This window comes from Trichosurus vulpecula, chromosome 8 (assembly GCF_011100635.1).
Source record: "Trichosurus vulpecula isolate mTriVul1 chromosome 8, mTriVul1.pri, whole genome shotgun sequence".
Lineage (NCBI taxonomy): Eukaryota > Metazoa > Chordata > Mammalia > Diprotodontia > Phalangeridae > Trichosurus > Trichosurus vulpecula.
Genome location: NC_050580.1, coordinates 234,038,216 through 234,066,174, shown reverse-complemented (window position 1 = coordinate 234,066,174; position 27,959 = coordinate 234,038,216). Strand labels below are relative to the sequence as shown.

Below are 27,959 nucleotides of genomic sequence, written 5' to 3'. Positions count from 1 at the left end.
GGGGCTTTCCCAAGATTTTTTAGGTAGTAAGAAGTCAGAGTCAAGATTTGAAACTGGGCCCTTTGGATCCAAAGCCAGTACTCTTTTTCATTATACTCTTTTACTCTCTGGAACTGCTGATGGATCTTTCTAGCCTCATACTCTTATAAGTTGTGCTTCCTCAACTTACAGTCTAATAATAACAATAATATTATAAAACAATATCAAAACACCGTAATTAATAACACAAAATACTTTAAAAACTTTGATTTATTTGTTATAATCTTGCTATGATAGGATGGGCCCTGCTAGTCAAGTTTATTTTGTTATTACTATTCCATGTTTTTAATTACTATTTTCTATTGCTTACATTAGTATGAAATCAATTATTTAAAGATTATATGTGAAAGGCAGTGTGATACGATGCAGAGGTGGGGAACCTGCAGCCTCAAGGCCAAATGTGGCCTTCTAGGTCCTTGGATGTGGCCTTTTGATTGAGTCCAAGTCTTACAGAATGAATCCTCTTATTAAGGGGATTTGTTCTGTGAAGTTTGGATTCTGTCAAAGGGCCACACTTGAGGACTTACAGGGCCACATGTGGCTTTGAGGCCATGGGTTCCCCACCCCTGGTATAGAAGATAGTAGGCTGGTCTTGGCATCAGGAAGAACTGAGTTTAATTCCTTCCTCTAACACACACTGGCTGTGTGACTCCATCCATGGGTATGTCTATTAACCTTTTACTGCCCCCAAGAAACCTTCTAAGACTATCAGTTAGAGATAGATTGCTGCTCTGGATTGACAAATGGAGTTTCCATTCTGAGAATTTGCAAATATAAATGAATTCTCAGGTTTTTAAAAAAATAGCTATTTGGAAAAAAAAAAGCTGGTAACAACAGTAGGACTTATTGGTGTAAGTGTTCAATGTATAGGAAGATTGTAAAACTTCAGGAAAAATAAATATTTAACTGGAAGAGGAGCAAATGTAGAAGTGTGTAGAAACTGCCATGCATGGTCATGGTCATGCATACCTATAATCCCTGCTACTGGGGGTGCTGAGTTTGGTCAGCTCAAGAGTTCTGAGCTTCAGCAGGGCTAAGGCCAATCAAGTGAAAAGTCCAGCACCAATATGGTGAGCCTCTGGGAGATGGAGGTAAGGTGCTACCAGAGTGCCTAAGGAGAGGCAAATTGGCTCAGGTCAGAAATGAAATAGATTAAAGCTTCCATTAGACAAAACAGGTCAGTCAGTAGTGAGATAGAGCACTTGCGAAGAGCCCCATTAATTACATTTCTAGTCTGGGCAAAATAGGAAGATCTGGTCTCAGAAAAAAGTGGAAACTGAGGAAAAACTGGTTATTTCCTTGGCAACTGTTAGGATTTCACACATATCACATATAAAGGGGAGTTGTCCTGTGTTGGCAATGTGTATTTCCAAATGTGGAAACTGAGGAAAAATTGGTTACTTTCTTGGCAATTGTTAGGATTTCACACATCATCACATGGACATAGTATATAAAGGGGACTTGTCCTGTGTTGGCAATGTGTATTTCCAGATGTGGAAACTGAGGAAAAATTGGTTACTTTCTTGGCAACTGTTAGGATTTCACACATATCAGTTGGACATATTATATAATGGCAATTTGTCCTAAGTTGGCAATGTGTATTTCCAGATGTGGAAACTGAGGAAAAATTGGTTATTTCCTTGGCAACTGATAGGGTTGCACACATATCAGCTGAACATTATAGAAAAAAGGGCTTATCCTATGTTTTCATAATATGTATTTTCTATCTCAATAACATTATTATTAAATGTACTTATCTAATAGTACCGATGCCTTTATATTGGGTTGGAACTGGATTCATAGAATAAATAGAATAAAATACACTTTCCATTCACACAGTACTTTTACTTTCAGTTGCTTCCATGTATCCCTCCAAAGTGGAGGCAGTTTCATTTCGATCACTCCTGTGAAATAAGAAGTAGCAGTTATCCCCATAATACAGATGGAGAAACTGAGGCAACCAAGAATTTAAAGGGACTTGTCCAATATGAGACAGTAAAATAGTGGCAGAACTAGGATAAGAAGCCAGGCCTCTTGACTTCTAGCTCAGAGTTCTCCTTACTATACCACACTGCCATAAAAGAGGACCCTCATTCAAGCCCCCTCTGATGACTGGAGGGAGCTGGGTTTTTTTTTTTTGCCTCCAGCCTCTGGAGGCACTGTGGCTTTAGTGGAGTGTTGGCTTTTGAGCTCCCCTTACCCAGAAGATGTCCAGAGTGGTTGATTGGCAGGATGACAGTCAAGGAGGGCACACAAAGAAAAAGGAATAGAAAAATGAGGTGTGTCTGGAAATTGAGGTACATTTTGGCATCATCTCCACACTTTTTAGTCAGCTCCTCTTTCCTAGGGGAGACACAAAAGAGACACAAAACTCAGAAACTGGAATGGCTAAAAGTTAAGAGCAAAGGAAAGGAGTGATTTATTTTGACTAATCAGTAGGTCACCGAAAAACATTTTTAAATCCTCTGGGGCTGGTTTCAAAAACACTGCTGGGCATCAGAGGGGAAGTCTACCATGAAAGGGTGGCAGTCACAAGAAGACAGATGTCGATGAAATTCAATCCAACACACATTTATTAAGCAATTTCTGCATGCCAGTCACTGTGCTGGGCACTGGGTATGCAAAGACCAAAAAAAAATTCCTTGCTCTCGAGGAGATTGTGTACTACCTTTACATCTAACTAAGCATTTTCTAACAACTTGTGTTATCCTGTTTTCAAGCTGTCATCTTGGCTCCACCCCCACACTGGACCAACTGGTGGTTATCCTAAAACAGAATGGGCTGCCCCATGAAAAAGTGAGTTGCCTTTCTTGCTATAGGTGTTTCAGCAGGGATTAAACGAAATTCTTGGGCACTGTGATTCTATGAATGGAGAACCTTATTACTGAAGAGAAGGGGGAAGTGTTGGGATGGAATGAATAGCATCGGTTCTGGTGACAGTGGGAATATGTCTTCCAACCCCAACCTAGTGAGGGCAGCTTTGTAGAGAGCCTTCTGTCTGGTAGGCTGAGTATCGATTTGGTAGAGATAAGATGAGTTAATGGGGTCAGTCATGTAGTCTTTATTAAGAGACTATTTTGGTCTGCTGGGAAAACAAAGAAATTCAAAAGTGGCAAAAATCAGTTCCTGACCTCTAAGGAATTTTCTCTTTACTGGGGGTGATAATGTATAAACAAAATATATACAGGAAAAATTGGGGGTAGTCTCAGAGGGAAGGAGCCAAGATTAAGAAGGACTCAGAAAGACTTCTTGCAGACAGTGGGACTTTGGCTGAGACAAGATGGAAACCATCTATATGCGATACTGATTGCTGGATTCTGCCTCAAGTAACAAGAAATGGTTTAGGGGAAGAGTATAGAACTTATCTTCCATGACACTGAGGCAGTCCCAGAATGTACTCCTGACTTAATTTCAATTTAATAAGCATTTATTTAGCTCTTGTGATGTGATGTGATAGGTACTAAGGAAACAAACATTAAGCACCTACCATGTGCCAGGCCCTGGGTTAAGTACTTTAAAAACATTATCTCACTAAGTAAGATATTTAAAAAATTAGGTATGAAACTTTTTCTCAAAAATAGACTTACAGTAGAGACAAGACATATGAAAATTACAGTAGAGATAAGACATATGTAAACAATTAAAATACAAATTAAAGTGTGGTACAGTGCACAAGAAGGGCCAGTTAAATAGCACAGTAGATAGAGTACCAAGCCTAGAATCAGGAAGATTAATCATAAATTAAATTCTGGCCTGACACTTACTGGCTGTGTGACTCTGGGCAAGTCACTTAACCCTGTTTGCCTTAGTTTCTTCAACGGTAAAATGATTTCAAGAAGGAAATGGCAAATCACCCTACTATGTTTGCCAAGGAAGTCCCAAATGGAGTCACAAAGAGTGGGATACCACTGAAATGACTGAACAACAACAGTTCACAAGAAAAAGTCTTAAGAGAGTACTTAAGAAGAAAATATCACTTCTGTTTGATCATGGAGTAGATACCATGTGAGCTAGGTCTTTGAAAGATAGGTGGAATTTTTATAGTCAGATGGGAGATAGGGAATAAGAAGCATAGAGCCAAGAAGCCTTGGAGTTGGGCTAGAACATAATTCTTATTTAGGGAAGTAGTGATGGAAAGATAGTCTTGAATCATGCTATAGAAAGTCTTTATTTCCAGGCTAAGTGTGCCTGTACTTTATATGAATTGCAACCTTCCACTAAACAACTACTCTGATGCTTTTTTTGTGTGTGGTAAGGTAGTGACTGTGGGTACTCTAAGGCTCTGAGTTTAGGATGGGATCATCTGTTGTCTAAGGACCAGCCTGGTTAAGTTTCAAGATGTTCAGAAGCAGGTTGGCTGGCCACAGTGTAATGGATCTTTTGACCATAGTAACTCTCAAAGACTACTAATTTTAGATGGGTTGTATATTATTGGTGGGGGGAGAATGCACATGTGAAATGTCAGATCCTTGAAGTATTGGTAGGTAACAAAACCACCAAGGCTTCTGAGTGGAGAAGTGATTTGATCAGTGCTGGGTAACAAGACTGACTTAACAACAGTGAATAGGAAGAACTGGAGGAAGAAGAAATTGGAAGTGGGAAGATTACTACAATAATCTATAAGAGAGCCTGCTAATGAGTACCTCACCTCGCAATGGGGAGGAAACAGGGAGGATAAGATAGCAAATGAGAAGGAAAAGAGGGCTAAGAACAAAGTTTTAGGCAAAGCTTATGCTGATCCTATGAAAAGGGAAAAAGAAGACTGAGAAGGGGCAAACAGACATGTAGGAGGAAAAGAGGAGAATGGTAATTCTGCAGAAACCAAAGGAAAGGACACACGTGGACCAAAATTTATAGTAGCACTTTTTGTTGTGGCTTAGAAAAAACAATTTGGGTACCCATCAATCAGGGAATGGCTGAGCAAATTATTGCATATTAATGAAATGGAATAGTATTACATTATAAGAAATGATGAAAGCAATCAAGTCAGAGAAATCTGGGAGGATTTATTGGTACCAGTGTAAAGTGAGCAGAACCAAAAGGATGATTTATACAATGACTATAGTAAAGTAAATGAAAACAACTTTGAAAGATTTAAGAACTTTTATCAATGCAATGTCCAAACTATGACTCTAGAAGACAGATGATGAAACATGTTAACCACCTCTTGCTACAGAGATATAAACTGGGACATGAATTTTCAGACAAAGCCAATGTAAGAATCTTATTCTTATTTATTAGAAGAATGGGATTTTATTGGGGGACGGGTGAGAGAGATGTGTAGGGGAGTGCTTGTCATACAAAAAAGACAAGAAAAAACATCAACGAAACATTAAAAATTAAAAATAATGGGCAGTGTTAGTATTATCATGTTAAATTTAATAGGAACGTATAGTTTCATATGCAATCTTATTTTTTGTTGTGCTTTCTATATGGAAGGGATATGGAAAATATTCATGTTTATTAAGTTCATTATAAAAAAAGAATTTTAAAAAAGTCAAAGGAGGTTACCATTCATGGTACTTTGCACATAGTAAACACTTTATGAATAGAAATGGTAACAAAAAGGAGGCAACATCTTGGTACCTGAGTCCTAAAATACCAAGGATTTCTAAGAACTTTCAAGTTTATTTAACCCTATTTATTATAAGCCACAGGGGAATTGGAAGAATGGATAAGAATGTTTCCATGAAAACCAACATCATGTGAACTAAGTATCAGTGCTCCATGCTATAGAAAAGTTGAGGATGGGGACTGAGAAGAGACCACAGGATTTGGTCATTAGAATGTCTCTGGTAATATTCAAGAGAGGACAGTTCCATTAGAATAGTTGTAGTGGAATCATCAGTTATATATGGGTCATCACTGGTATGTCAGGACAGCCTTAACAGACAAAGAGCTTGGAGGACAAAAACCCAAGGAAGACAGTGACATCCCAAAATAGGCATAATGCTGTACTGATCTGCTTAGGTATAGCATCTGGGGACTCCCTAAACAGAAAGTCAGCCCTAGACCTCAATAGGGTTTCTCTGACCTCTCACACTGGACATGGGTGTGATCAATATTGACATTTATTAAGTGCATACTGCCAGCACCATAATCCAGGGTCTTCTTCACTCTTGTTCATGTTGTATTGGTCATTCATTGTCTATCAACCACAAAATCCTGGAACTGTCAGCCCTGTTCATTTCTCATGGTAAACTGACACCATATGTTTACTGTTTACAATATATTACACAAAGGAGGATGTTCTGTGACATAAGGCAAGGAGATTTAATTTCTCAAGGCATCATCCATTATATTCCCATCACCTTATAGTTACTTCTCATCCTTCCTTTTATTTGTCCTAAAAATATTATTTTCACATTTCAGTGTGATCCCAAGACAACCTTTAAAGGCAAACAAACATAAATGCCCATGGCAAAGAGAGTATCTTTGGAATCAAGGGAGGAAAGCATGAAGAAGGCTCTGGCTCTGAACCCCACATCCTTATCTCAACAGTCCAGACAGCAAGGACTCATAGAAATCATGTTTTAAGGGAAGCTTTCTGGCAAGGGCAGACTTGTCAGTCATCCAGTAATTGGGAAATGCTCACTGCAAGGTTATATAAAAGAAAGAAGACATAGCCTCTGTCCTTGAGATATTGATAATCTGATGTCTAGGTGAACCCTAATGAAAAACACCCGAAGAGGACCTGCAAAGAAAAATGTGAAGAAGGGTAAATGTGCTCAGTGTGTTTCTTGTGGAAGCCTGACACAAAAGACAGTTTGGTAGATAGAGGTCATTTAGAGTACAACCGGGAGAAAGAATGTTTTGAGATGGGTCTGCAGGAGAGGAAGAGCACAGACTGAGGGATTGATAGGAGACAGTCCAAGAAGGGGGTATACATGTAAAGACCCAGACTTTATAAAACCATAGAATTTCAGAGCTGGAAAGGAATCTCAGAAATCCAGTCTATTTTACAGACAAGAAAAATGAGGCCTAGAGAGGTTAAGTGACTTGTCCAGGATGTCACAGTGGCAGATATAAAAACCCAGGTCTCTGGGCTCCCATTCTACTGCTTTTTCCAATGTACTATGGTATATGCTTGTATGTATATGTATATGTGTGTTAGCAGGTATAGATAGTAGTGCCTGGCTCTGTTTGGCTGGAGTTGAGATTGCAAATGATAAAACTGGTGAAAATTGGGGAAAATTCAGAAGTTATCGCTCCAGGGGTTTTAGGAGAGTCAAGGACGTGAAGAACCACAGAGCTGGAAAGGGCTTCAGAAGGTATGTAGTGCAACCCATGTAGCTGAGGATGAATTGGTCAGTTAAAATGGTTATTAAGTACCTATTATGTGCCAGGCACTATGTCTAAGCACTGGGGATTCAAAAGAAGGCAAAAGACAGTCCCTGCTCTCAAGAGGCTCACAGTCTAATGGGGGAAGCTACATGCAAATAACCGTACAAACAAGTTAGATGGAGGATAAATTGGAGATAATCCACAGAGGAAGGGCACTGGTTTTGAAGGTGGGCTTTTAGTTGTGAATCACTTCTACAACATTCATAGTGAGTGATCATTCTCTCTGAGAACTATCTCAAGGAAGCTCTAGTGTTAGGAGCCCTTTTCTTATATCAAGTTAGAATCTGTGTCTGTATTTTCATCCATTAGGTCTAGTGATGGCCTCTAGGACCAAGCAGACTAAGCCTGTTTCCTCTTCCACAATGACAATCCTTCCAATCCTTGAAGACAAGGTATCAGACAGGTATCATATGTTTCTTCTCCCATCACTCTCTTCCCTAAGTCTTCAGAACTGGAAGGGGATGGACGCAGGTAAAATTCCTTTTGGTGATGGTATTGGAATTGGCTAAGGTTAACAGCCTATAGGATGGGAGAAGAAACTGTTATTTCTGAGGGTCTGTTGAATGAAGAGCAGATAAGCTAATTATTTCCTGCCCAGTAATGCCCAAAGTAGAGAAGGCACCATAATTCAGGGTCCAAACACAAGCTACAAGTGGGAGCTCCACATAGCTGATCCAGGGTCAGAGGCTTTGAATCACCTCTCCTACTCCCTGCTCTCAGGAGTGTGATGGGAAATATTTAACCATCATAATATACTTTTAAGCTTAATTTGCATTAACATTTTCTCTATCACTTTCTTAAATTTAAAGAATCAATAAAACAACAAATCAAACCTTGATTAGTAGTGTTTGATAATTTCCAAAGTATAAGCACTCATGCTATACAGTTAAGAATCACAATAAATCAAACCGTGATTAGTAACAACTATCTCACAGGAGCTGACTCTAGCATAGCCCTGCCCACTCCCCTCTTCCCCCACTACCACACTGCCTTCACCTAGAACTCAGGGTGCAGAAACACTTACTTCATGCTTATGCTGTTGATCAACCAGGAAAAGTAGCCCTGGGGGAAAAAAGGAGAGGAGGAGAGTGAGTAAGAACAGTGTTAGGGGTGTCCTCAGCTCCCAGGTATAGAAACATGCTTCCAGGACCTGGAGAAGCACCAAAAGCGTGTGTCCTGACTCCACCCCAGGTAATAATTCTGTCCAAATGAAGTCACCAGACACTGTAGAAACTAATTCATTCAGAGAGGATGTATGAGTGATGTCTGTAAGTGTACACAAACACACACATACACAGAGGATCGCAGATCTGGAGTTGGAAAAAACATCAGAGATCATCTAGTCCAAATTCCTGATTTTAAAAAGGAGGAAATCACGTCCCAAGGAAGCTAATTGACTTGTCCAGGTTCACATAGGTAACTCTGTCATTGTCAGGGTATGAATCCATACGCTCTGACTCCAATTAGTGTTCTTTCTCTATACACAGCTAGGTGGTACGGTAGATAGAGTGCGGGTACTGAGTCAGAAGACTCATTTTCCTGAATTCAAATCCAGCCTCAGACATTGACTAGCTGTGTGGCCCTGGGCAAGTCACTTAATCCTGTTTGCCTCAGTTTCTTCATCTGTAAAATGAACTGGAGAAGGAAATGGCAGACCGCTCCAGTATCTCTGCCAAGAAAAGCCCAAATGGGGTCACAGAGAGTTGGACACAGCTGAAAGATGACTAAACAACAAATGTGCCAAGCACTTGGCTAAGTACTTCCTACCCCTTGAAGGCTCTGGTCAAGTGTTCCTAGGAGCAAGGTTGACTAATGGGAACCAGCTATATGTAACTCTGGCAGTCAGCCTGTTTTCTCCTGTATAAAAGGAAATAACAATTTTTGTCCTGCTTACTATTTCTGAGGAGCAAATGAAATAATGGATGTGAAGATGATGTATGCTGTACAAATGTGGAATGGGATTGGTATCATGAGTGCAGGTAAACTTCTCCATTTGGCATTTAAAGCCCTTCATTACTGGACCCACTAGTCTCCATTTTCATGGTTCACTATGCTTATAAATTTGAAGTTCAGAAGATCACAGGATTTACAGCTGGAATGAGGTCCTCAGGGTCAAGTCTGATCTTTTCATTACAAGTTGGAGACTCCAGATTCAAACCTATGTCTTCTGACTCCAAATCCAGTGCTTTCCCCAACCATACTCAAATGCAGACCATCCCATAATTAATCGTTTCCCTCAGATCACGTCCAATTAATCAGCAGGATGTAACAACATACTTTCATATAGCACTTGCTATTTGCTAGGCACCCTACTAAGTGCTTTACAATTTTTATTATTCCCATCTTGCAGATGAGGAAACTGAGGCAAAAGAGGGTAGGTGGCTCACCCAGGACCATTCAGCTAAGTAAGTGTCTGAGGCTGGATTTGAACTGACAATAGAGCCAGTGTTCTATCCATTAAGACATCAGCTGCCTCTAAGAAAGGTACTTTAATGGGATCCCTTTTGGCTTTCTCTTTCTATACCTAGCCCTTAGGCCAGATATGCACTGGTCACTTAATTCCTAGACTACTAGAAAAGCTTTCTAGTTGGCCTGCCTACCTCTAGTCCATTTTAAACATACCACAATTATTCATCTTTATTAATCTTCACATGTATGTGATATATATGTGTGTATACATGTGTGTATATATTATATAGTGTATGTAAATATAGAGTGCACAGCTACAGTATGTACATATATAGTACATATAGTGTACCTAGAGTGTATATATAGTGTGTTTATATAGTATATATAGCATGTATATAGTGTATGTGTATATATATAGTATATATAGAAAGATATAGATATATACACACACAAGTTCACAGACTTTAAGTGGAGAACCCTTGATCTACAGTGTTGACATTTTGATGTGGGCCACCCGAACTTCAGCTCCCAGACTGAAGCGGCAGGGCCTCAGGACTTTGGGCTCTAGGTTTCTGGGCTATAGGCAGAGCAGAAAAAGGTTGAGGATTATTTGCTATTATCCAGGTGTCCATCTTCTACTGCATTTCTCCTCTAGGGGTGTTTCAGTTCCTTGATCCTCAGTAGGCAATAGTGGGGTGACCAAGTTATAGGAAGATTAATAATAAGGTGTGCGTACCATGGAGGCCAGCTAGAAAGCTTTTGCGATAGTACGTGTCTGGCCTAAGTGCTAAGTATAGAAAGAGAACAGAAGGATCCCATCAAAGAAATATGTATGTCTATCTATCTATCTATGTATTTATCTATCTATGTATTTATGTGTATATAATATATGTGTGTATTGCATGTATATAGACATATGTCTATTATAAAATATATATTTTATATTTATGCTTATATTGTTATACAATAAATCTAAATTTAAGTGTTATAATATACAATATTTATATTTAAACTAAGGACTTTTTGACTTTCAGTCTAATGTTCTATCCATTGAACCACCTAGTGGCAGACTTGTGAGTCATCTATAGTGTATACAATGCTGGGGCTGGAGTTGAGTTCAAATCTGGCCTCAGACATTAGCTGTGCGACCTTGGACAAGTCACTTGACTCTGTTTGCCTCAGTTTCCTCATCTGAAAAATGAGCTGGAGAAGGAAATGGCAAACCAGTCCATTATCTTTGCCAAGAAAACCCCTAAAAGAGATCCCAAAGAGTCAAAGGTGACTAAAACAACTGAATAATGACAACAAGAATCACATTTGCAAGCATGTGGGAAGTGTAATGACCCTACATGGGACTGACCCCATTACTGATCAGCACAGGAACTCTGACCAACCTGGGCCAGTGTGCCTCTCTGTAGGCAGCCTTAGCCGGCCCTCACTCCCTCGGTTCTCTGTAGTTCACCATATTGGTTCTGGACTTAGTGTCGACACACGATTGGCTGAACCCACTGCGGCTCAGAAGTCTCAAGCTCAAGCAGTCCACCAGCCTCAGCCTCTCCAACAGCAGGGATTACACGCGTGGGCCACCACACCCAGCAATGTAGGTCAAATCTGAGAGAGGGAACTCTAAGATGTTAGTTACCATTTTGGTGTATGGCTGAAGTAGGCAGGTACAGAGGGAAGTTAGAGGATTCGAAGAGGCCAAGGAATTGTGTGGTCCGTTTTATTTAGACTATAATGAGTTTGACGTTCCAGTGGGACATCAAGGTGCTCTGATATACTGAACTCAGCTGGATGTGCTAGAACACAAGTCTGGAATACAGATTGTTAGAAGGACCGTTAGGGCAGCTAGGTGGCGCAGTGAGGAGAGCACTGGCCCTGGAGTCAGGAGGACCTAAGTTCAAATCCAGCCTCAGACACTTGACACACTTACTAGCTTGTGACCTTGGGCAAGTTACTTAACCCCAATTGCCCTGCCTTTCCCCCTTAAAAAAAAAGGAAAAAAGGATTGTCAGTATGAATAATGATATTATCAAGATTGATGGTAGGAGATGGGGTAGAGGAGATAACCATGATCCAGATATCAGTCATTCTAAAACTTATTAGGAGGATCACACAATGTACTAAAAGTGAGTTGTATGGACTTCAGAAGAGAGAATGTCATTGAGAAATGTTGGGAGAGGAGTGTACTGGAAATGGTAGTTTAGAGCAAGGAGTATGTCCCTGTCTCTCCTTGGTCCTCTAATAGGAGGAGGTGTGATAAAAGGAGGAACTACCTGCAGAGAAGGTTACAAGGACTTTGTTAATCAAATTAGACAGAGTCTAGTTTCAGTTAGTTCAAAGACACAGGCAAGTTTATTGACAATAGAACCAGTTGTTCCAAAGAGAATAGTGGAATAAGCTAAGAAATTAGTGAGGCAGGCTGGATTGGAACTGGTGAGGAATAGATGTGATTAGAATAAACTCAAAGATTTGGGAAATTAGTTCAGACATGGCATTTGTGCTTAAGGTGGAAATATTGGATAACCAATATTGGGGAATGAGTACATCGAAGTAAATTACCATGGCATATCCATTCATTAGAGTTTAACTATATTTTTAGGGTAAATCATACCTGAATTTAAGACACAATCTAAACTCTGTTCTTAATCTTCCTTGTGTCATGAAATTTTTTGACAGTTTGGTAAAGCCTATGGTACTCATTTCAGAATAATGTTTTTAAATGCATAAAATAAAATGCATAGGATTATTAGAGGAAGCAGTACTTGAAATAGTTTTTATATAGAATATATTACAATATATAAATTTATACTTCTTATATACTATATATTAATATAAGAAGCTAGGTGGAGCAGTAGAGTGCCAGGCCTGGAGTCAAGAAGACTCATCTTTCTGAGTTCAAGTCCAGCCTCAGACACTGACTAGATGTGTGACCCTGGCCAAGTCACTTAACCCTGTTTGCCTCAGTTTTCTCATATGTAAAATGAGTTGGAGGAGAAAATAGCAAACCATTGCATTATCTTTGCCAAGAAAACCCCAAATGCGGTCACAGAGAATCAGACACAACTGATCAAAAAATATTGATATAAACATAAAATACTACAAAACATGTTTTATAATACTTATATGTGTGTATGTATATGTGTGGATATATAATTCTTTGATGGGGTCCTTCTTTTCTCTTACTACACTTAGCCCTTAGACCACGTATGCACCGGTCTCTTAATTCCTAGATCAGGGCTGTCCAAGATGTGGCCCGCAGGCTGCATGCGGCCGCAGTGCGATTTATGAGGCCAGCCTACAAGCATGGAAATTTTCATAAAGAGCTACTGCAGAGCTCTCATTAGAATGGCAAATCAAAATATGTTGTCTATTGTTTCAATAAAAACCTAAGATTGGACAGCTCTATCCTAGATTATTGCAAAGCTTTCTAGCTGGTCTCAGACGCTTACTAGTTGTGTGATCCCGGACAGGTCACTTAAAGTCTGTCTGCCTCAGTTTCCTCATCTGCAAAATAGGAATACCTTCCAGGGCTGCTGTGAGGATAAAAATTAGATATTTGTAAAGCTCTCTGTAAAACTTCAAGTGCTACATAAATGTTGTTGTTGTTATTCCGGTCTTTCCTTTCTCTCTGTGTTCCAGACTCTCATTTCCAGCTGGGCTCAGAGTAATACCACCTGGATATTCCCCCAGTACTTCAAACTCATTCTATCTCTAACCCAGCTCATTGTCTTTTCCCCTAAACTTCCTCCCTCACCTGCCTCTCATGTTTATAACTTGGGTGTTCACAGGATGATGGAATCATAGATCTGGAACTCAAAGAGACATTAGAAGCCATCTACTCTAACTCCCATTTTAAAGTTGGGGAAACTGAGACCCTAAATGATTAAATAATTTGCCCAAGGTCACCCAGATGTACAAAGGTGTTCTGCGACTTCAAGTTGGATACACTTTTCATTGCCTCATGCCTCTCTTTGACTCTCCCCTCTTCACCTTTCATATCTAGTTGTTTATTAGGTTCTGTTGATTTCATCTCTGCAACATCTCAAAACTCTGTTCCCCTCCCTCGCTATTCCCATTGCCAGCATCCTAGTAGAGGCCCTCATTACCAACTGTCTAGACTACTATAACAGCTGGCAATAGCAGTTTATATAATAGTGATAATAACTAGCATTTAAATAGTGATTTAAGGTTTGCTTTACATGTTATCTCATTTGGTCCTTATAACAACTCTGTGAGGGAGGTACTATTGTCACCTCCTTTTTGCAGACGAAACTCAGTTAGATATTAAGTTACTTGCTCAGGGTTACACAGCTACTAAATGTCTGAACGCACATTTGAACTCAAGGTTCTATCCACTGCACTATCTTGCTGGCTGCAGTCTTCCCAATCCACATCCTTCACACCACAGTCAGATTATAGAGAGGAGGATACACACACACACACACACACACACACACACACACACACACACACGTTATATATGAATTTATATAAAGGTTTAAGAAGAGCTCTTCTGCAAGATAATCAAAGTACAAATTTCACAGATGAGAAAGCTGAGGCTCAGGGTGACTTGTCCAGGTCCTGAACTCAGATGTTACAGCTTCCCTACACTGTGTTGTTTTCTTTCTATGCATAGATCTGGTTATGTCACTCTAATGCTCAAAAATTTCTATGGCTCAGGAAGTTTTTAAAGTCCTTTTGATGATGAGCATCTATTGATAGTCTATATATTCGCACTATCACAATTGTTCAATCTGACCCTTATGACCCTCTCTAAAATGGCCTTCATCTACCTTCCCAGTCTTATTTCATATTACTCCCCTACATATGTTCCCTGTTCTAGGCAAACTTGCATGTTACTTTTCTCCCATATCTGGGATTCTCTCCCTCTTCAGAGAATTCCTAACTTCTTTTAATAGAGAGCTCAGGTGCTACCTCCTGAGACGTTTTTATATCTACCAGTTGTTAGTTTTGTCTTGACCTTGAAATTACTTTGTATATAATTTGTATTTGCTTATCTTTGTTCATTTTACATCCTCCCCAGTAGCATGAAAACTTCTTGACTACAGGCACCATTTTCTTCATTTTTTTATCTCTAGCATCCAGGACGTGCCTTATTCATAGCTGGTGCTTGGTAAATGTTTATTGAATCATATTGAATAATGCTTTGGGACTTTTTCCAGAAGTAGGGACCATGTGAGATATATTTGGTGCTGGGCACATAAAAAAATATTTGCTGAGTAACTGAATCCATTTTCCTCTGGTGATTTTACAGATTTGTTTTATCTGGTCAACCTGAATGCAAATTCCTCAAGAGAAGAAACTGTGGCTTCTGGTACAATGGACCAGAATGGGTGCTTGGCATATGGCAGGAACTTAATAAATGCTTGTTCAATTGAAATGAATTGGATGTGGTCATCTTCCAAGTGACATACAAACACAGATAAGGGTGTGGGCATAAGCATATACCTGTGAGAGAAATGATTATTAACCAATGATTTTCATATATCCTCAGTCTCTAAAGGTTGAGCTAACTTTCTCCTCTATCTAGACCCCACCAGGTGGGCAGCCATTGTGTTCTATTCAGGTTTGTTTGGGGATAAATTCTTTGAATAGATTGTGCAAGGCTGGGGCTAACAGAAGTAAATAACATAATCGAAGTTCAGGTCTTGCCCCTCGTTGTAATATTCATTCTCTCACTGTTAGCCAACCAGAATTGATTGTCACTGGGCATTTAAGAGTGAGCCCAGTGCCATGATGGTCTTTGCTCTAAGAGACAGATGGCCAAGTGACCATCCTTTTATTAAAATGCTGGCATTATTAATAAAATGATTAAATTACCCATAAATTATGTCTTTCAAACCTTTTAAAATGCCACACCTATCTACTCGTAACACGCAAATAAATATCATGTATAAATGAAGTAGAAGGTCATGTATTCACTCCTGGCTCAATTCACTTTCTGAATTGTTCCCCCAACACACATACATATGTTTAGTCATTTTCAGTCATGTCCGACTCTTGGTGACCACATTTGGGGTTTTCTTGGCAAAGATAATGGAGCAGTTTGCCATTTCCTTCTCCAGATTATTTTACAAATGAGAAAATAGATGAGGAAATTGAGTCAGATAGGGTTAAGTGACTTGCCCAGGGTGACACATGTAGTGTCTGAGGCTAGATTTGAACTCTGGAAGACTCCAGGCCCAGCACTCTATCCATTGTGCCACCTAGCTGAACCATCCACATACACATATATACACACGAAACAGCTGCCTTGACAACTTAGGGATGATTCTCCTCACTGGTTGGTGAGGGCCTTGCCTGGGATTGCCATCAGTTATTTTACTCATTTTACTTCTAACTCAAATCACTCTCCAGAATGTTCTCCATACCCAATGCCTTGCTTTGCCAGGGTACCCACCTCTTTTTTCCAGCTCCCCTTTATGTTTTGTTTTCCTCTATTAGAATGCAAATTCCTTGAGAGTAGGTACTGGAAGGAAACCTGCCTTTGTGCATCTAATGAGAAATCTGGCCCCAGGAATGGGATCCTCACCCTAGTATGTATTCTCCCTCACCCAGACCAGCTCCTCCACCAATCACTTACCGAATCTTTTTTCTGTACCTCCAGAGTAGGTTCCACTGGGGAATTCTTATCACTTTGCTCTCCAAAGAACAGTGAGACCAAGCTAGCCATAGAGAAAGGGGGTGGAGAAGGAGAGACAAGAGGAGAGAAAGAAAGGAAGAAAGAGGAGAGATTTCTATCAGTTGTAGCCTTACCTTTGGTCAGTTATTCCCCTTGCTATGGTCCCCCCACTCTTCTTGTCTGGGGTCTGGAATGCTCTCAGTTCCTATGCCAGCAGTGGAGATTCCTTAGCTCATTAGTTGTGGAAACAATCACAGAGCCTGAACTTGAGGTCAGGTTCATCTGACTCCAAGTTCAGGCTTCTATTACTCACTCACTAGCTAGGATCATACGGAAGTCACTTCAACTCTGTACCAGTTTCTTCCTGTGTAAGATGAGGCACTGGAATGAGGTAACTTTTAATATCTCTTCCTCTGTCTACGTCTCTGCAAACTTGAGATCCAAAAAGTAATGACTCTGATAATCAGGTAGCAAAAGAGTCTCAAAAGTGTAGTGATGATGTTTCCCAGAGGAAAAATTGGGGTGGTTGTGGAGGGGAGGGCAGGCAGCACACAGCCATGGCTAGGATTGAAAACTCCATGAGCACAGCCCCTGAGATCAAAGGAATTGTATAAATTCTTTTATCTTTATCTGACATAATCAAATGGGTCCATTCAGAGTCCCTGCAGATATTCTTGCCCTAGATGGGTGTGTAAGTAAAAATGCTCTGAACTCCGTTTGTTTACCTTAGTATAAGACCACATGGACCCCTTTCCTCTATGGATAACTCCAAATAGGTCTGTTGTTCCTGATTGTTCATACATAGTTGTTTGCATATCGTCTCCTCCATTAGATTTCACTCCTTTTGGGCAAGGATTGTCTTTTGCCTTTGTTTCACCAGCACTAAGCACCGTGCTTGGCACTTAGTGCCAATAATAGTACATGTCTACTGACCCATTAACTGACACAAGTGACTTCACTTTCTTGAAGCAAACTGAGACTGGCCCTCAAGAGTGTATGTAAGATGAAGTCACATGTCTTCTTGCATCTTTTTTTAAAAAATGAGTATTCCACTAGGAATTTATATGATATTAACAAGCACTGTAGTTAGATTAGATGTAGGTATGACTGTGTGTAAGAGCCACAAATGGACTAACACAGAGGATGAAAGGACTTTTTTGTCTTCTAAGCTGACATGTCAATCATCTAAATCTAGCTTCCTGTTGGGAGGTCTTGAAGAAGTAAAGAGAGTCAATATCCACCCGTGGTTACATGAGGAAGAGGAAAAGACCCTAACCAATCATTTCCAACCAGGAAAAATTTAAATTCCCCAAATGGAACTATTCATCTGGGGTCTTTCAGCTAGTTCATCAACAGACACCCCAAAGTTAAATCAAGTGATTCTAGGACATAAATGTGGGCTTGTTGGATGGATTGGGTCTTACCTTTCATGGTTTGTTAGCAGACCTAGGCGTCCATAGTCCCAGGCAGCTTTCCGGAGGAAGGAGTAGAGACAAATAGCAATCTGAAGTTGGGAAGAAAAGTGAGTCAAGCCCAGCATCCTACTCCTTTCTTGGCCCTCTGATTCCTGATGATACTTTATCTGGAGGCTCTCTCCTGGCTGGAAAAGCAGCTACTATGCATGAGGACTATCACCCTAACCCTTTGACATTTAGGAACAGGCTCTTCAGATGATTCAAAAAAGAAAAGAAGCAGAGCCTTGGTTCAAAAGCATTGGACTGGAAGTTGGGAGACTGGGTGTAGTCCCAGTTCTACCACTCAAGTTTGTTATCTGTGAAGGAAAAGAAAACAACTAAGATCACAGAACCATAGATTTAGAGTTGGAAGAGACCTTAGAGGTCATGGAGTCCTTCATTTTCAGAAATGAAAGGAAAAGTCCTTCACTTTACAGATGAGGAAACTGAGGCAAACAGGGTTCAGTGACTTGCCCAGGGTCACGCAGCTAGTAACTGAGTCAGATTTGAACTTGGGTCATCCTGACTCCAAGTACAATAGTCTATCCACTATACCATACTGGGGGTGTTAGGCTAAATGACTTCTGTAGTCCCTTCCAGTAGCTGTGTGTTACTGACTAGTGGAATGACTTTGGTGAAGTCATTTAACCATTGTGAGCTTCAGTTTCCTCCTCGATAAAAACAAGAATAGGAGTATCTGTCCTGCCTACCTCCATGATTGGGTTATGAGGATCCAATGAGATAACATACTTTGTAATTGGCCTGGGAGACAAAAGACCTGGGTTCTTGTTTTAGCTAGTTGATTGACCCTGGACACATCAACCAATGCCTCTGTGCCTCCATTCACTCATCTACAAAATGGCAGAGTTGAAAGCGATCTTTCCAATCCCTTTCCAACTGTAACCTTCGGTGGTACTCTGATCTCTTCACTAAGCTATTATTCTACTGCCACCTTTATCTGGAGTGAAGTCCTATCATGGGAACAAGCTCAGCCCCACCTCTGCCCATTCAAAGGGAATTCAAAGATCTCTTCTCTTCCCCACCAACAAGGAGGCATCTTGGGAGTAGGTGTGAGGTCTACTGGGCTTTTAGTAGCACCATAAAGTGCTCTGAGATCCACACTTGAGGGTTACTAAAGAAGGACTCTCATTGCAGATATTAGAGAAGAGGTGAGAGGTAAAGGGAGACCCAGGGAGAGAAGTACCTGTGTTAGCATTTGGCTAAAAGAATGTAGAAGAGAAAATAGAGTGGTCAAATGGACAGAACACACTGGCTTAGAAGTTAGAGAATCAGAATTCCAATCTTATCTTGTTTACTTGCTGCTACCTGTGTGACCTTTCGCAAGTCACTTGGCTTCCTTGGGTTTCCATTTCCTCATCTATAAAATAAGAGGGGTTGGGCTAGATGGCCACTAAGGGTCTCTTTCAGCTCTAAATTTATGATCCTATGATCTTTTGATTCTATGAATCCAGGAGTCCTCATTAGTGTTCTCCTACTCAGACTCTCAGCCAGCTGTGTGACCTTGCCTATTCACCAGCTCATATCAGTACATCTATGGCCAGGACTCACAGTAGGGCCAGTCTTTCTCTTCTCCAGACCCTACCAGTGACTTACCAACCAGAAACAGACGTTTAGGACAAACACAGTGGGCACTCCACCAAAGGGCTGCCCCTTCAGGGCAGTATTCCTGGTGTGGAAGCATGTGTCCTTTGATTGGTTGTTCAGTATTTCTACCACGTTCAGGATATCCATGGGCATAGTGCTCTGGCTCACTGTCTCTGGGAACATTTGGTCCATTTTGCCAAGGCTGGGTTCCTCCTTACTCTGTGAAACAGAAAACTAGGGAGGAAAGAAAGTTACATTAGTTCAAAGCCACAGCCAGGACATTTTCCACAATGCCAGGCTCCCCATGCTATCCCTTAAAAGAGCAGGTTACCCCACAGGGCATCCACAGGCTAAACGCCTGACTGCCCTCATAGACAATTCAATCCTCAACCATAACCCTCCCAAAGCTCAGGACCCAACAGAAGAAAGCAAAGGGAAATGGCTTCTTATATACCAATCATGCAAATCAGCACCAGGCCAAGATCCTAAAAGAAAACAGCAACACGTAAGCAAGCATTCTGATCACGTATCAAAGATCTGATTTTATAAGTTGAGCACCAAAGCAGCTTTATAACTTAGCAGACAAGTCTTAAACAGTTGGCTAAGGCTCAAGTTGCTATCTGACTTTCCCCATAGTCACCCAGCTAGTAAGTATCCGTAGTATCAGAAAGAGAGATTTGAACCTGGTCTTCCTGACTCCTAGTGTAGTGGCCTCTCTCTCTAAGTGTTTGCAACGGAATAATGCTAGTTAGTACCACCCTTTAAAATACTAAAGATGCCCTATTCAAAGTGAGATGCGCTACAAAAATACTAGAGTGGGCTGGTAGATATTTGAACCTATTTGCAAGCATTTTCTGTCCCTATTAAGTTTGGCTCTGGGTCCTATTTAGTCTACTTTCACTCCTTTCTTGGAAAGGATTGTCCTGGAAAGGAAAAGAAAAATGTCTTCTTATATTTCATATACAAAGCAGTGCCCTATTCAAAATGAAACAGGCTACAAAAATACTATAGTGGGCTGGTAGATATTTGAACCTATTTGCAAGCATGTTCTGTCCCTATCAAGTTTGGCTCTGGATCCTATCTACTCTACCTTCATTCCTTTCTTGGAAAGGATTGTCCTGGAAAAGAAAAGAAAAATATCTTATATTTCATGTACAAAGCAGCCCTACCTTCCTAGTGAGAAGATCCCTAATTCCTTCCTTTACCTGCAATAGTATCCCCTTCTCCTCTCAGAAAGCTGCTATTCACACTTTGTCTCCATCCTTTGCCTATATAAACCTGTTCTCAAATAAGCATCTACTAAACTCATTCACACTAAAGTCTAAGAACCTGAAAACAGAATAATGCTTCTCAGAGGAATCAAAAGTTTTAAGCTCAAGGAATGAAGTTCTACTATGATAACCTAAGTATCAGCCAGTGAGTGAGGAAGATATTTTAGGATACAGTTGGAACCTTCTAGATGGAGAGTTCTTAATCTGGGGTCTCTGAACTTGCTTTTAAAAACATTTCAATATAATTTCAATATTTTAATATAATTTGCTTCTCTTGTAATCTTATGTATTTTATAAATTTAAAATCATTATTCTGAGAAAGGATCCATAGGCTTCACCAGACTGCCAAAGGTATCCAGGACAGATACACACAAAAAATTAAGAACCCTTAGTCTAGATGTTTTAAAAATTGTATGACTTTATACATAAAAGTCTGGCCTACTCTTAACCTGAGAGATCAAGGTCAGCCCAACGAAGGCTATGGGAAAAATCCTGCCCACTGTGGTGGTCCCTTTTTGAAGGAAGCAAGAACCCTGAAGACAGACAACAGGGAAGTCCTAGGGGACCTGATTTTTTTTTAAATAAGAATTCTTACCTGAGAAAGTCTCCCACTAAGGACTCAAGTCAGGTCCAGAGGCTGAGGTCAGCCATACTTTAAGGTGAGGACAGATGGCAAAGCTATAAAAGATAAGGTTTGCACATTCAAGTGTAGTAAAGAGAGTGCCCTGAGCCACAGATGGAGAAAGGGTCTCTAGGATAGGGGATTAGAGATGGAGGAGGAAGAATTCTGTTCCCTCCCTCCACAGGCCCAGCCCTTTAGTTCCCGTTAGACCCATTCTTTCCCTCTCTTCCTTCTTCTGTACTACAGGAATATTAGTACCTATGCGATCCTGCTCAAGTCTGTAGCTCTGCTCAGGATGACCCAATGACCACTCTTGCTAGCTTGCTTTTTTGGCTGATCTTAGAGCAGGTGCTAAGTGGGCAGCAGCTTCCTGTTCCTCTACTACCCAGTCTGGAGTGGGGGTGGTTGGAGAGGGATTAAGACCAGAAGGGTGATGTTTTTTCTTCTTACAATTGAAGGTGGCCATTTGGGAAGAGAAATGGAAGTGGTTATGTAGCTGGTGTCTGTGGGGGATCGATGTTGCCCAGTTATTAGGGGGAATAAAGCTGAAGACATGCTGGCATGAATGCACTTCTTGAATGCCATGAAGCTTTTGTTTGTAGCTTCTAAAGACTTGCAGCCCTGTCTTTACATGTAATTTGAAAAAAATATGTAAAAATAAAAGTTAAATTAAAAAATTGCTTGCCATCTCAGGAAGAGAAGATGAGAAGGAGAAAGGGAAGAAAAGAATTCAGAACTCAAAATTTTGAAAGGCAAAGACTCAAAATGGTTTTTAATGTGTAATTTGAAATATATACATATGCATACATACACATACATATATTCATATGTGTATATATGTGTATATACATATACACACACATATATATGTATGTGTATATACATATACACATACATATATATGTATGTGTATATGGAGAGGGAGAGAGAGAGAGGGAGGGAGAGAGAGGGAGAGAGAGAGGGGGAGGGAGAGAGGGAGGGAGAGAGAGAGAGAGAGAGAGGGAGGGAGGAAGGGAGAGAGGGAGAGACAGAGACAGAAAGACTTGCAGTCTTCAGCATCTACCACCAGTGGTGAGAGATGGGAACCGGGGCCAATGACTCAGCCCTGTAAGGCAGGAAAGTGATCAGATTTCTATATCTCAGAACAAGAAAAATTGTCCAATTTCTGTGGATCTTAGGATGTCTCTGTCAGCTTTGCTTGGCCAATGGATAATGAAATGATAGGAAAGTAATAATGATAAGCACATTTATGAAGTATTTAAAAGGTTTATAGAGTAGTTTTCCCACAACAATCTGGATCTCCCACCTACCTTTCCAGCCATATTATAAATAATTCACCTTCATTCCCTCTGAGTGATCCAGCCAAACTGGCCTTCTTATAGTTCCGTCTTTGTACTGGCTGTCCTTCATTCCTGGAATGCTATCCTTTCCCTACCTCCACCTCTTAGAATCACTAGGTTTCTTTAAGACCCAGCTCAATTACTCCCTTTTGTATGAGACTTTCCTAATCCCCATAATGATTAATAATGCCTTTTCTTTCTACAACACTTTTTAATTATATTGTAAAAGCCTTTATATGTACATGCTATTTTCCCTGATAGAGTATAAACTTTGTGAGGTCGAGGACTATTTGACCTTTGTTTTTGTATCCAAGGTGCCTAGCACATAGTAATTATATAATATATTTTGATTAAATGAATCTTGAAACAAGTAGTACAAGAATTATTCTCCCCATTTTACAGATAAAAAAATAGAACCTGACCAATGTCACAGAGCTAGTACTGAAAGATCTAGATTGCAGAAACTATTGTTGGTTCTGTTGGTAATCTTTGAAAACAATAACAATTATGGCAAATATTTATATGGCTATAGATTTGCAAAGAGTTTTAAATATCTCATTTTATCCTTTGAACAATCCTGGGAGGCAGGTGCTAATCTTATCCTTATTTTACAGATGAGAAAACTGAGGCAGACTGAAACTAAGTGGCTTCCCTAGGATCACATAGCGTAAATGTCTGAGGTCAGATTTTAACTCAGGTCTTCCTTTCTCCAGGTCCAGGTCTGTGGAAAATGGGAGGTGTGCTAAAAAATCAAACAGAGAAGGACAAATCTTGTCTTAATTTTTTAAAAGGAAGGAAAGGTAGATTCCACAAACTACAGATTGTTGAGCCTAGTGTTGGTTCTTAGAAAAGTTCCAGAACTAATTATTAAACAGATTGCTTGTGTGCACTTAGAGAAATGGTGATTACTAGCAGCCAGGATGGGATCATCAAAGAAAAAGTCTCGGGGAGAGGATTCTGGGAAGATGGCAGAGTAAGTGAGAAAATTCCAAGCTCTCAAGATTTTCCTCCACAAAAGAGATAAAACAGCACCTCAGGGCAAACACACAGTGGGTAAAAATAAATAAATAAAGGGCAGAACAGGGATCCTCCTGGGAAAATCAGAGAAGATCTGAAGAAAAATCCAAGGGCCTAGATCCTAGTCTAGATCCTAGATGTGCTTAAACAACAAGTAGCAAGCCCTGGGGTTAACTGGGTTGGGAGGCTGCCTTGGCCCCAGCCACAGGAACTTTTACTCCTAGGACAGTGAGGGGAGATCAAAGGACCTCTGCTGCCAAGGAACACCAGACCCAGCCGTGCAGGCAAGAAATAACCAGCACATGCCCCTCGAGTGCAGAAACAGTAGAGCAGAGATACTGCTGGCTCTGGGCACTTATAAGAGGCTGGAGGTCTTGGTTTGGGTTCAAGGTCAGAGAGGAGAACTGAAGGAGGATCTGAGTCCAGAAGTACCATCCCCCATAACCCAGGTCTAGAGGAGATTACAAAAATTAAGCTATTTTAAAAAATGCACAGGCAGAGGAGAAAGACTCTAGCCACAGAAAGTTACTATGGGAATAGAGAAGAGCAGGGTTCATCTTCAGAGGAGGACAGTGAAGCAAAGAAACCCTCTTCTACCCCAAAGAATAATGTCAAATGGTCACCTGACCAAAAAGAATTCATAGAAGAACTTTAAAAAAGACCTTAAAAATCAAATGAGAGAGATTGGGGAAAAACTAAAACAAAATAAAACAAAACCAAAAAAACCCCCAAAAACCAATCCAAGAAAAACAACGAGATTATAAAAAGAAAGCCAACTAATTAGAAAAGGATATCCAGAATCTTAAGGAAGAAAATGACTCCTTGAAAATCAGAGATGGGCAAGGGGAAGCCAGTGAAATTACAAGAGATCAAGAAATAATAAAATAAAATGTAAAGAATGACAAAATAGAAGAGAATGTGAAACACCTGATAAGAAAAACAACTGATCTGGAGAAGACAGAAAGAAGAGAAAACATAAGAATAATTGGACTACCTGAAAGCAATGATCACAAAAAGATTCTTAATACAATAATACAAGAAATAATTTTAAAAAATTCACTTGAAGCATTAGGACAAAAGGGGTAAGTAGAAATAGAAAAAAATCTACCAATCACCACCTGAAGGAAATCCTATGAGGAATACCCAAAGGAATATTATAGTCAAATTCTGAAACTCCCAGCTCAAGAATAAAATATTATGAACAACAAGAAAAAAATTTACATATGGCTGTGCCACAATTAGACTCACACAAGACCTAGCAGTGGCAACACTAAAAGACCGCAGGTCTTGGAACATTGTATATCGAAGAGCAAAAGAACTGCGCTTCCAGCTGAAAATATCATACCCAACAAAGCTAGGCATAATTCTGAATGAAAAAAAATGGATATTTAATGAATTATCAGACTTTCAGGCCTTTGTTTAAAAAAAAGCCTCAAACTTAAATAGAAGATTTGGCATACAAGAGTCAAGAGGAACATAAGGTGCATATCAAAGAACAATTACAAGGGACTCGCTAAGGACAGGTGGTTTACCTTTTATGTATGAAAAATGTAAAACATATGTCTAAGATTGCTATTAGTAATTGAGTAGTTCATAAGAAAGATTGGAGTAGACCTCAGCATGACATGACTTCAAAAAGTGAAACCATTCAGGAACAGCTAAAAAGACTAACTATCTTATACAAATGAGGTGCAAGAGGTTTAAGAAGGGAACAATACATAGACACCTAGAAGAATAGAAAAGTCTTCTAAATTGAGAAAGAAAATACTAAGGGGATGGGGAGTGGGGAAGGATAAAGGAGGGATCTTTAGAGGAGAAGGTGAGGGAATAGGTCAAAGGGGCATATAAAAGGGTGTCTAGATTTATGGGAATGGGAAGATAAGGGAGGGATCGTTGGAGGGGGGTACTTCAAGTAATAGGAGATCAAGGTAGTGAGTCAAGAGGGATAGGAAAAAAGAGATATGTACAAACATAAAAGAAGCAAAGATTAGGAGTAGAACCTGTTAGGGAAAGCATATGTTTATATATGTATTTGTATACATGTATATGTGTATAGATACATCTATATCTATATATAAATATAACCATACTGAATTGTAGCCTAGGGGTGAAAGGACCAGGGAAGGAGGGAGGAAGGCAGGAAAAAGAACAAAGTAAAAAGTGTACAACAGAGAACAGAAGAAAACCCGCAAGGAAGGAAAGAAAAGATGGATAGCTCTCAACACATGTAGTATTCAATATATAGGCTTTCTTGAAATGGAAATTTATTGCTACATATTTTCAATCCTCTTATGTTCTGCTGTGCACATGACATATTTTTTCTTTTCTTATTTTATATTTGCTTTAATATTTAAGTTTATAATATGGGTTCTTTTTCTTTTCTTATGTATTTGTTTTAATAAAAAAGTAAAAAACCTAAACATTACGAAGAAGAAGTCTCATCTCACTAAATAATGTACTTTTTTGGACAGGATTACTAAAATGATAGGTCTGGGAAATACTATAGACTCCTTCTTAGTATGGATTATTTTATTATTTGTACCTGGAAAACGGTTCAGTCCAGTTGTTTCTAACTCTTTGTGACCCCATTTGGGATTTTCTTGGCAAAGATACTGGAATAGTTTGCCATTTCCTTCTCCAGCTCATTTTACAAATGAGGAAACTGAAGCAAAAAGGGTTAAGTGACTTGGGGGTCACACAGCTAATAAGTGTCTGAGGCCAGATTCGAACTCATGAAGATAAATCTTAATGATTCCAAGCACAGTGCTCTATTCACTGTGCCACCTAGCTGTCCCAGTACACAGTAGGTACTTAATAAATATTTGATTGATTAACATAGTGTATCTGGATTCTAACAAGGCATGAGACAAAGTCTTTCATGAGAACCTGATATTTTGTGGACAAGATAGAAAAATTGTGGTTGGATGATCACGGAATTGGATGGATTCATAGCTGGTGGAATGACTGTACTCAAATTTAAGATGATTTAGTGGACTGATATGAACCTGGAGGTCTATGCCTGCCACCTTATCCTATTCAAAACCTTACTCAATGATTTGGCTTGGGCACAACTAGCATGCTTATCTAATCTGTGAGTGCAACAAATCTAGGATTTTGTCAGACATTTCAGTTGTATCCAACTCTTCATGTCCTTATTTGGGGTCTTCTTGGCCGAGATACTAAAGTGGTTCACCATTTCCTTTTCCAGCTCATTTTACAGATGAGAAAACTGAGTCAAATAGGGTTAAATGACTTGCCCAGGGTCAACACAGCTTGTAAGTGTTTGAGGCCAGATTTGAACTCAGGAAGATGAGTCTTTCTGACTCTAGCCCCGGCACTCTGGCTGCCCTGAATCTAGGATGGAGAGATACTAATTTGGATGACAGAAGAAGGAGCCAAGATTTTGACAAGCTAGAAGAATGGGCCAAATTTTAAAAAGATGAAACTGTACATAAAGTCTTGAACTTAATTTAACATTATTAAAGTATCATCTGCCTAAGTATGGGATAGAAGAGATGGAATGGCTTAACAGCAATTCACGTGAAAAAAATCTCAGCAGTTTTCGTTGACTGCGAGCTTAATTTAAGTCAATAGTGTGATGTGCCTACCAAAAAAAGCTAACGTGCTATTCGGTTGCATTAATATTAGTTCAGTGTCTAGAACAAGGGAAGTGACAGTCTCATCTCAATCTAAGCTTTTTCCAGCAACCAAATATTATAGTCATAATGGGAAAGATTGGGGCAGGGGAGTCTATCCAGACCTCTTCAAATGATGATAAAGGCACAAAGACATATTAAGGGAGTTAGAAGAGGGATCTAAATCAGGTGATAACGGAAAAGAGTGGGAGATCTCCTTTCTCTCTTCTCTATCCTTATTTTGCTCTTTTCTTCCTCAGCTTTCAAAGCATTTAATGTCTCCATCATTCATCATAGGCAGCCAGGTGGTACAGTGGATAGAGTGCCTGGTCTGGAATCAAGAAAACTCATTTTCCTGAGTTCAAATCTGGCCTCAGATACTTACTAGCTGTGGGACCCTGGGCAAGTCACTTAACCCTGTTTGCCTCAGTTTACCAGTTTGGCAGGAAAAGTCTGTCTGGCACGAGAGGGGAGTGAGGTCCAAGAGTGGCAGCAGTCAGCCTCACAGCAGGGGGCCTGTAGCAAGGCTCCGAGCCCTACGGCAACCCATCAGCAAGGCTAAGCCATCCTGCAAGCC

The 27,959-nt window shown here is 40.0% G+C and overlaps 1 protein-coding gene across 4 annotated transcripts in view; it reads right to left on the bottom strand.

Moving 5' to 3' along the window:
* Nucleotides 1-27,959, bottom strand: part of TMEM63C (transmembrane protein 63C) — a 112,107-nt gene that overhangs the window by 50,107 nt on the left and 34,041 nt on the right. For 2 of the 4 annotated variants that reach the window (XM_036736230.1, XM_036736232.1), the window contains exons 3-8: nt 21,364-21,446; nt 19,507-19,731; nt 17,863-17,942; nt 16,400-16,481; nt 8,408-8,445; nt 2,240-2,382 (exon numbers count right to left, since the gene is read on the bottom strand). In XM_036736230.1, the coding sequence (XP_036592125.1) occupies nt 2,240-2,382; nt 8,408-8,445; nt 16,400-16,481; nt 17,863-17,942; nt 19,507-19,689 (526 nt within the window). In that variant the 5' untranslated portion in view covers nt 19,690-19,731; nt 21,364-21,446. The remainder of the gene's footprint in view (nt 1-2,239; nt 2,383-8,407; nt 8,446-16,399; nt 16,482-17,862; nt 17,943-19,506; nt 19,732-21,363; nt 21,447-27,959) is intronic. The other 2 variants (XM_036736229.1, XM_036736231.1) reach the window with 1 other exon arrangement.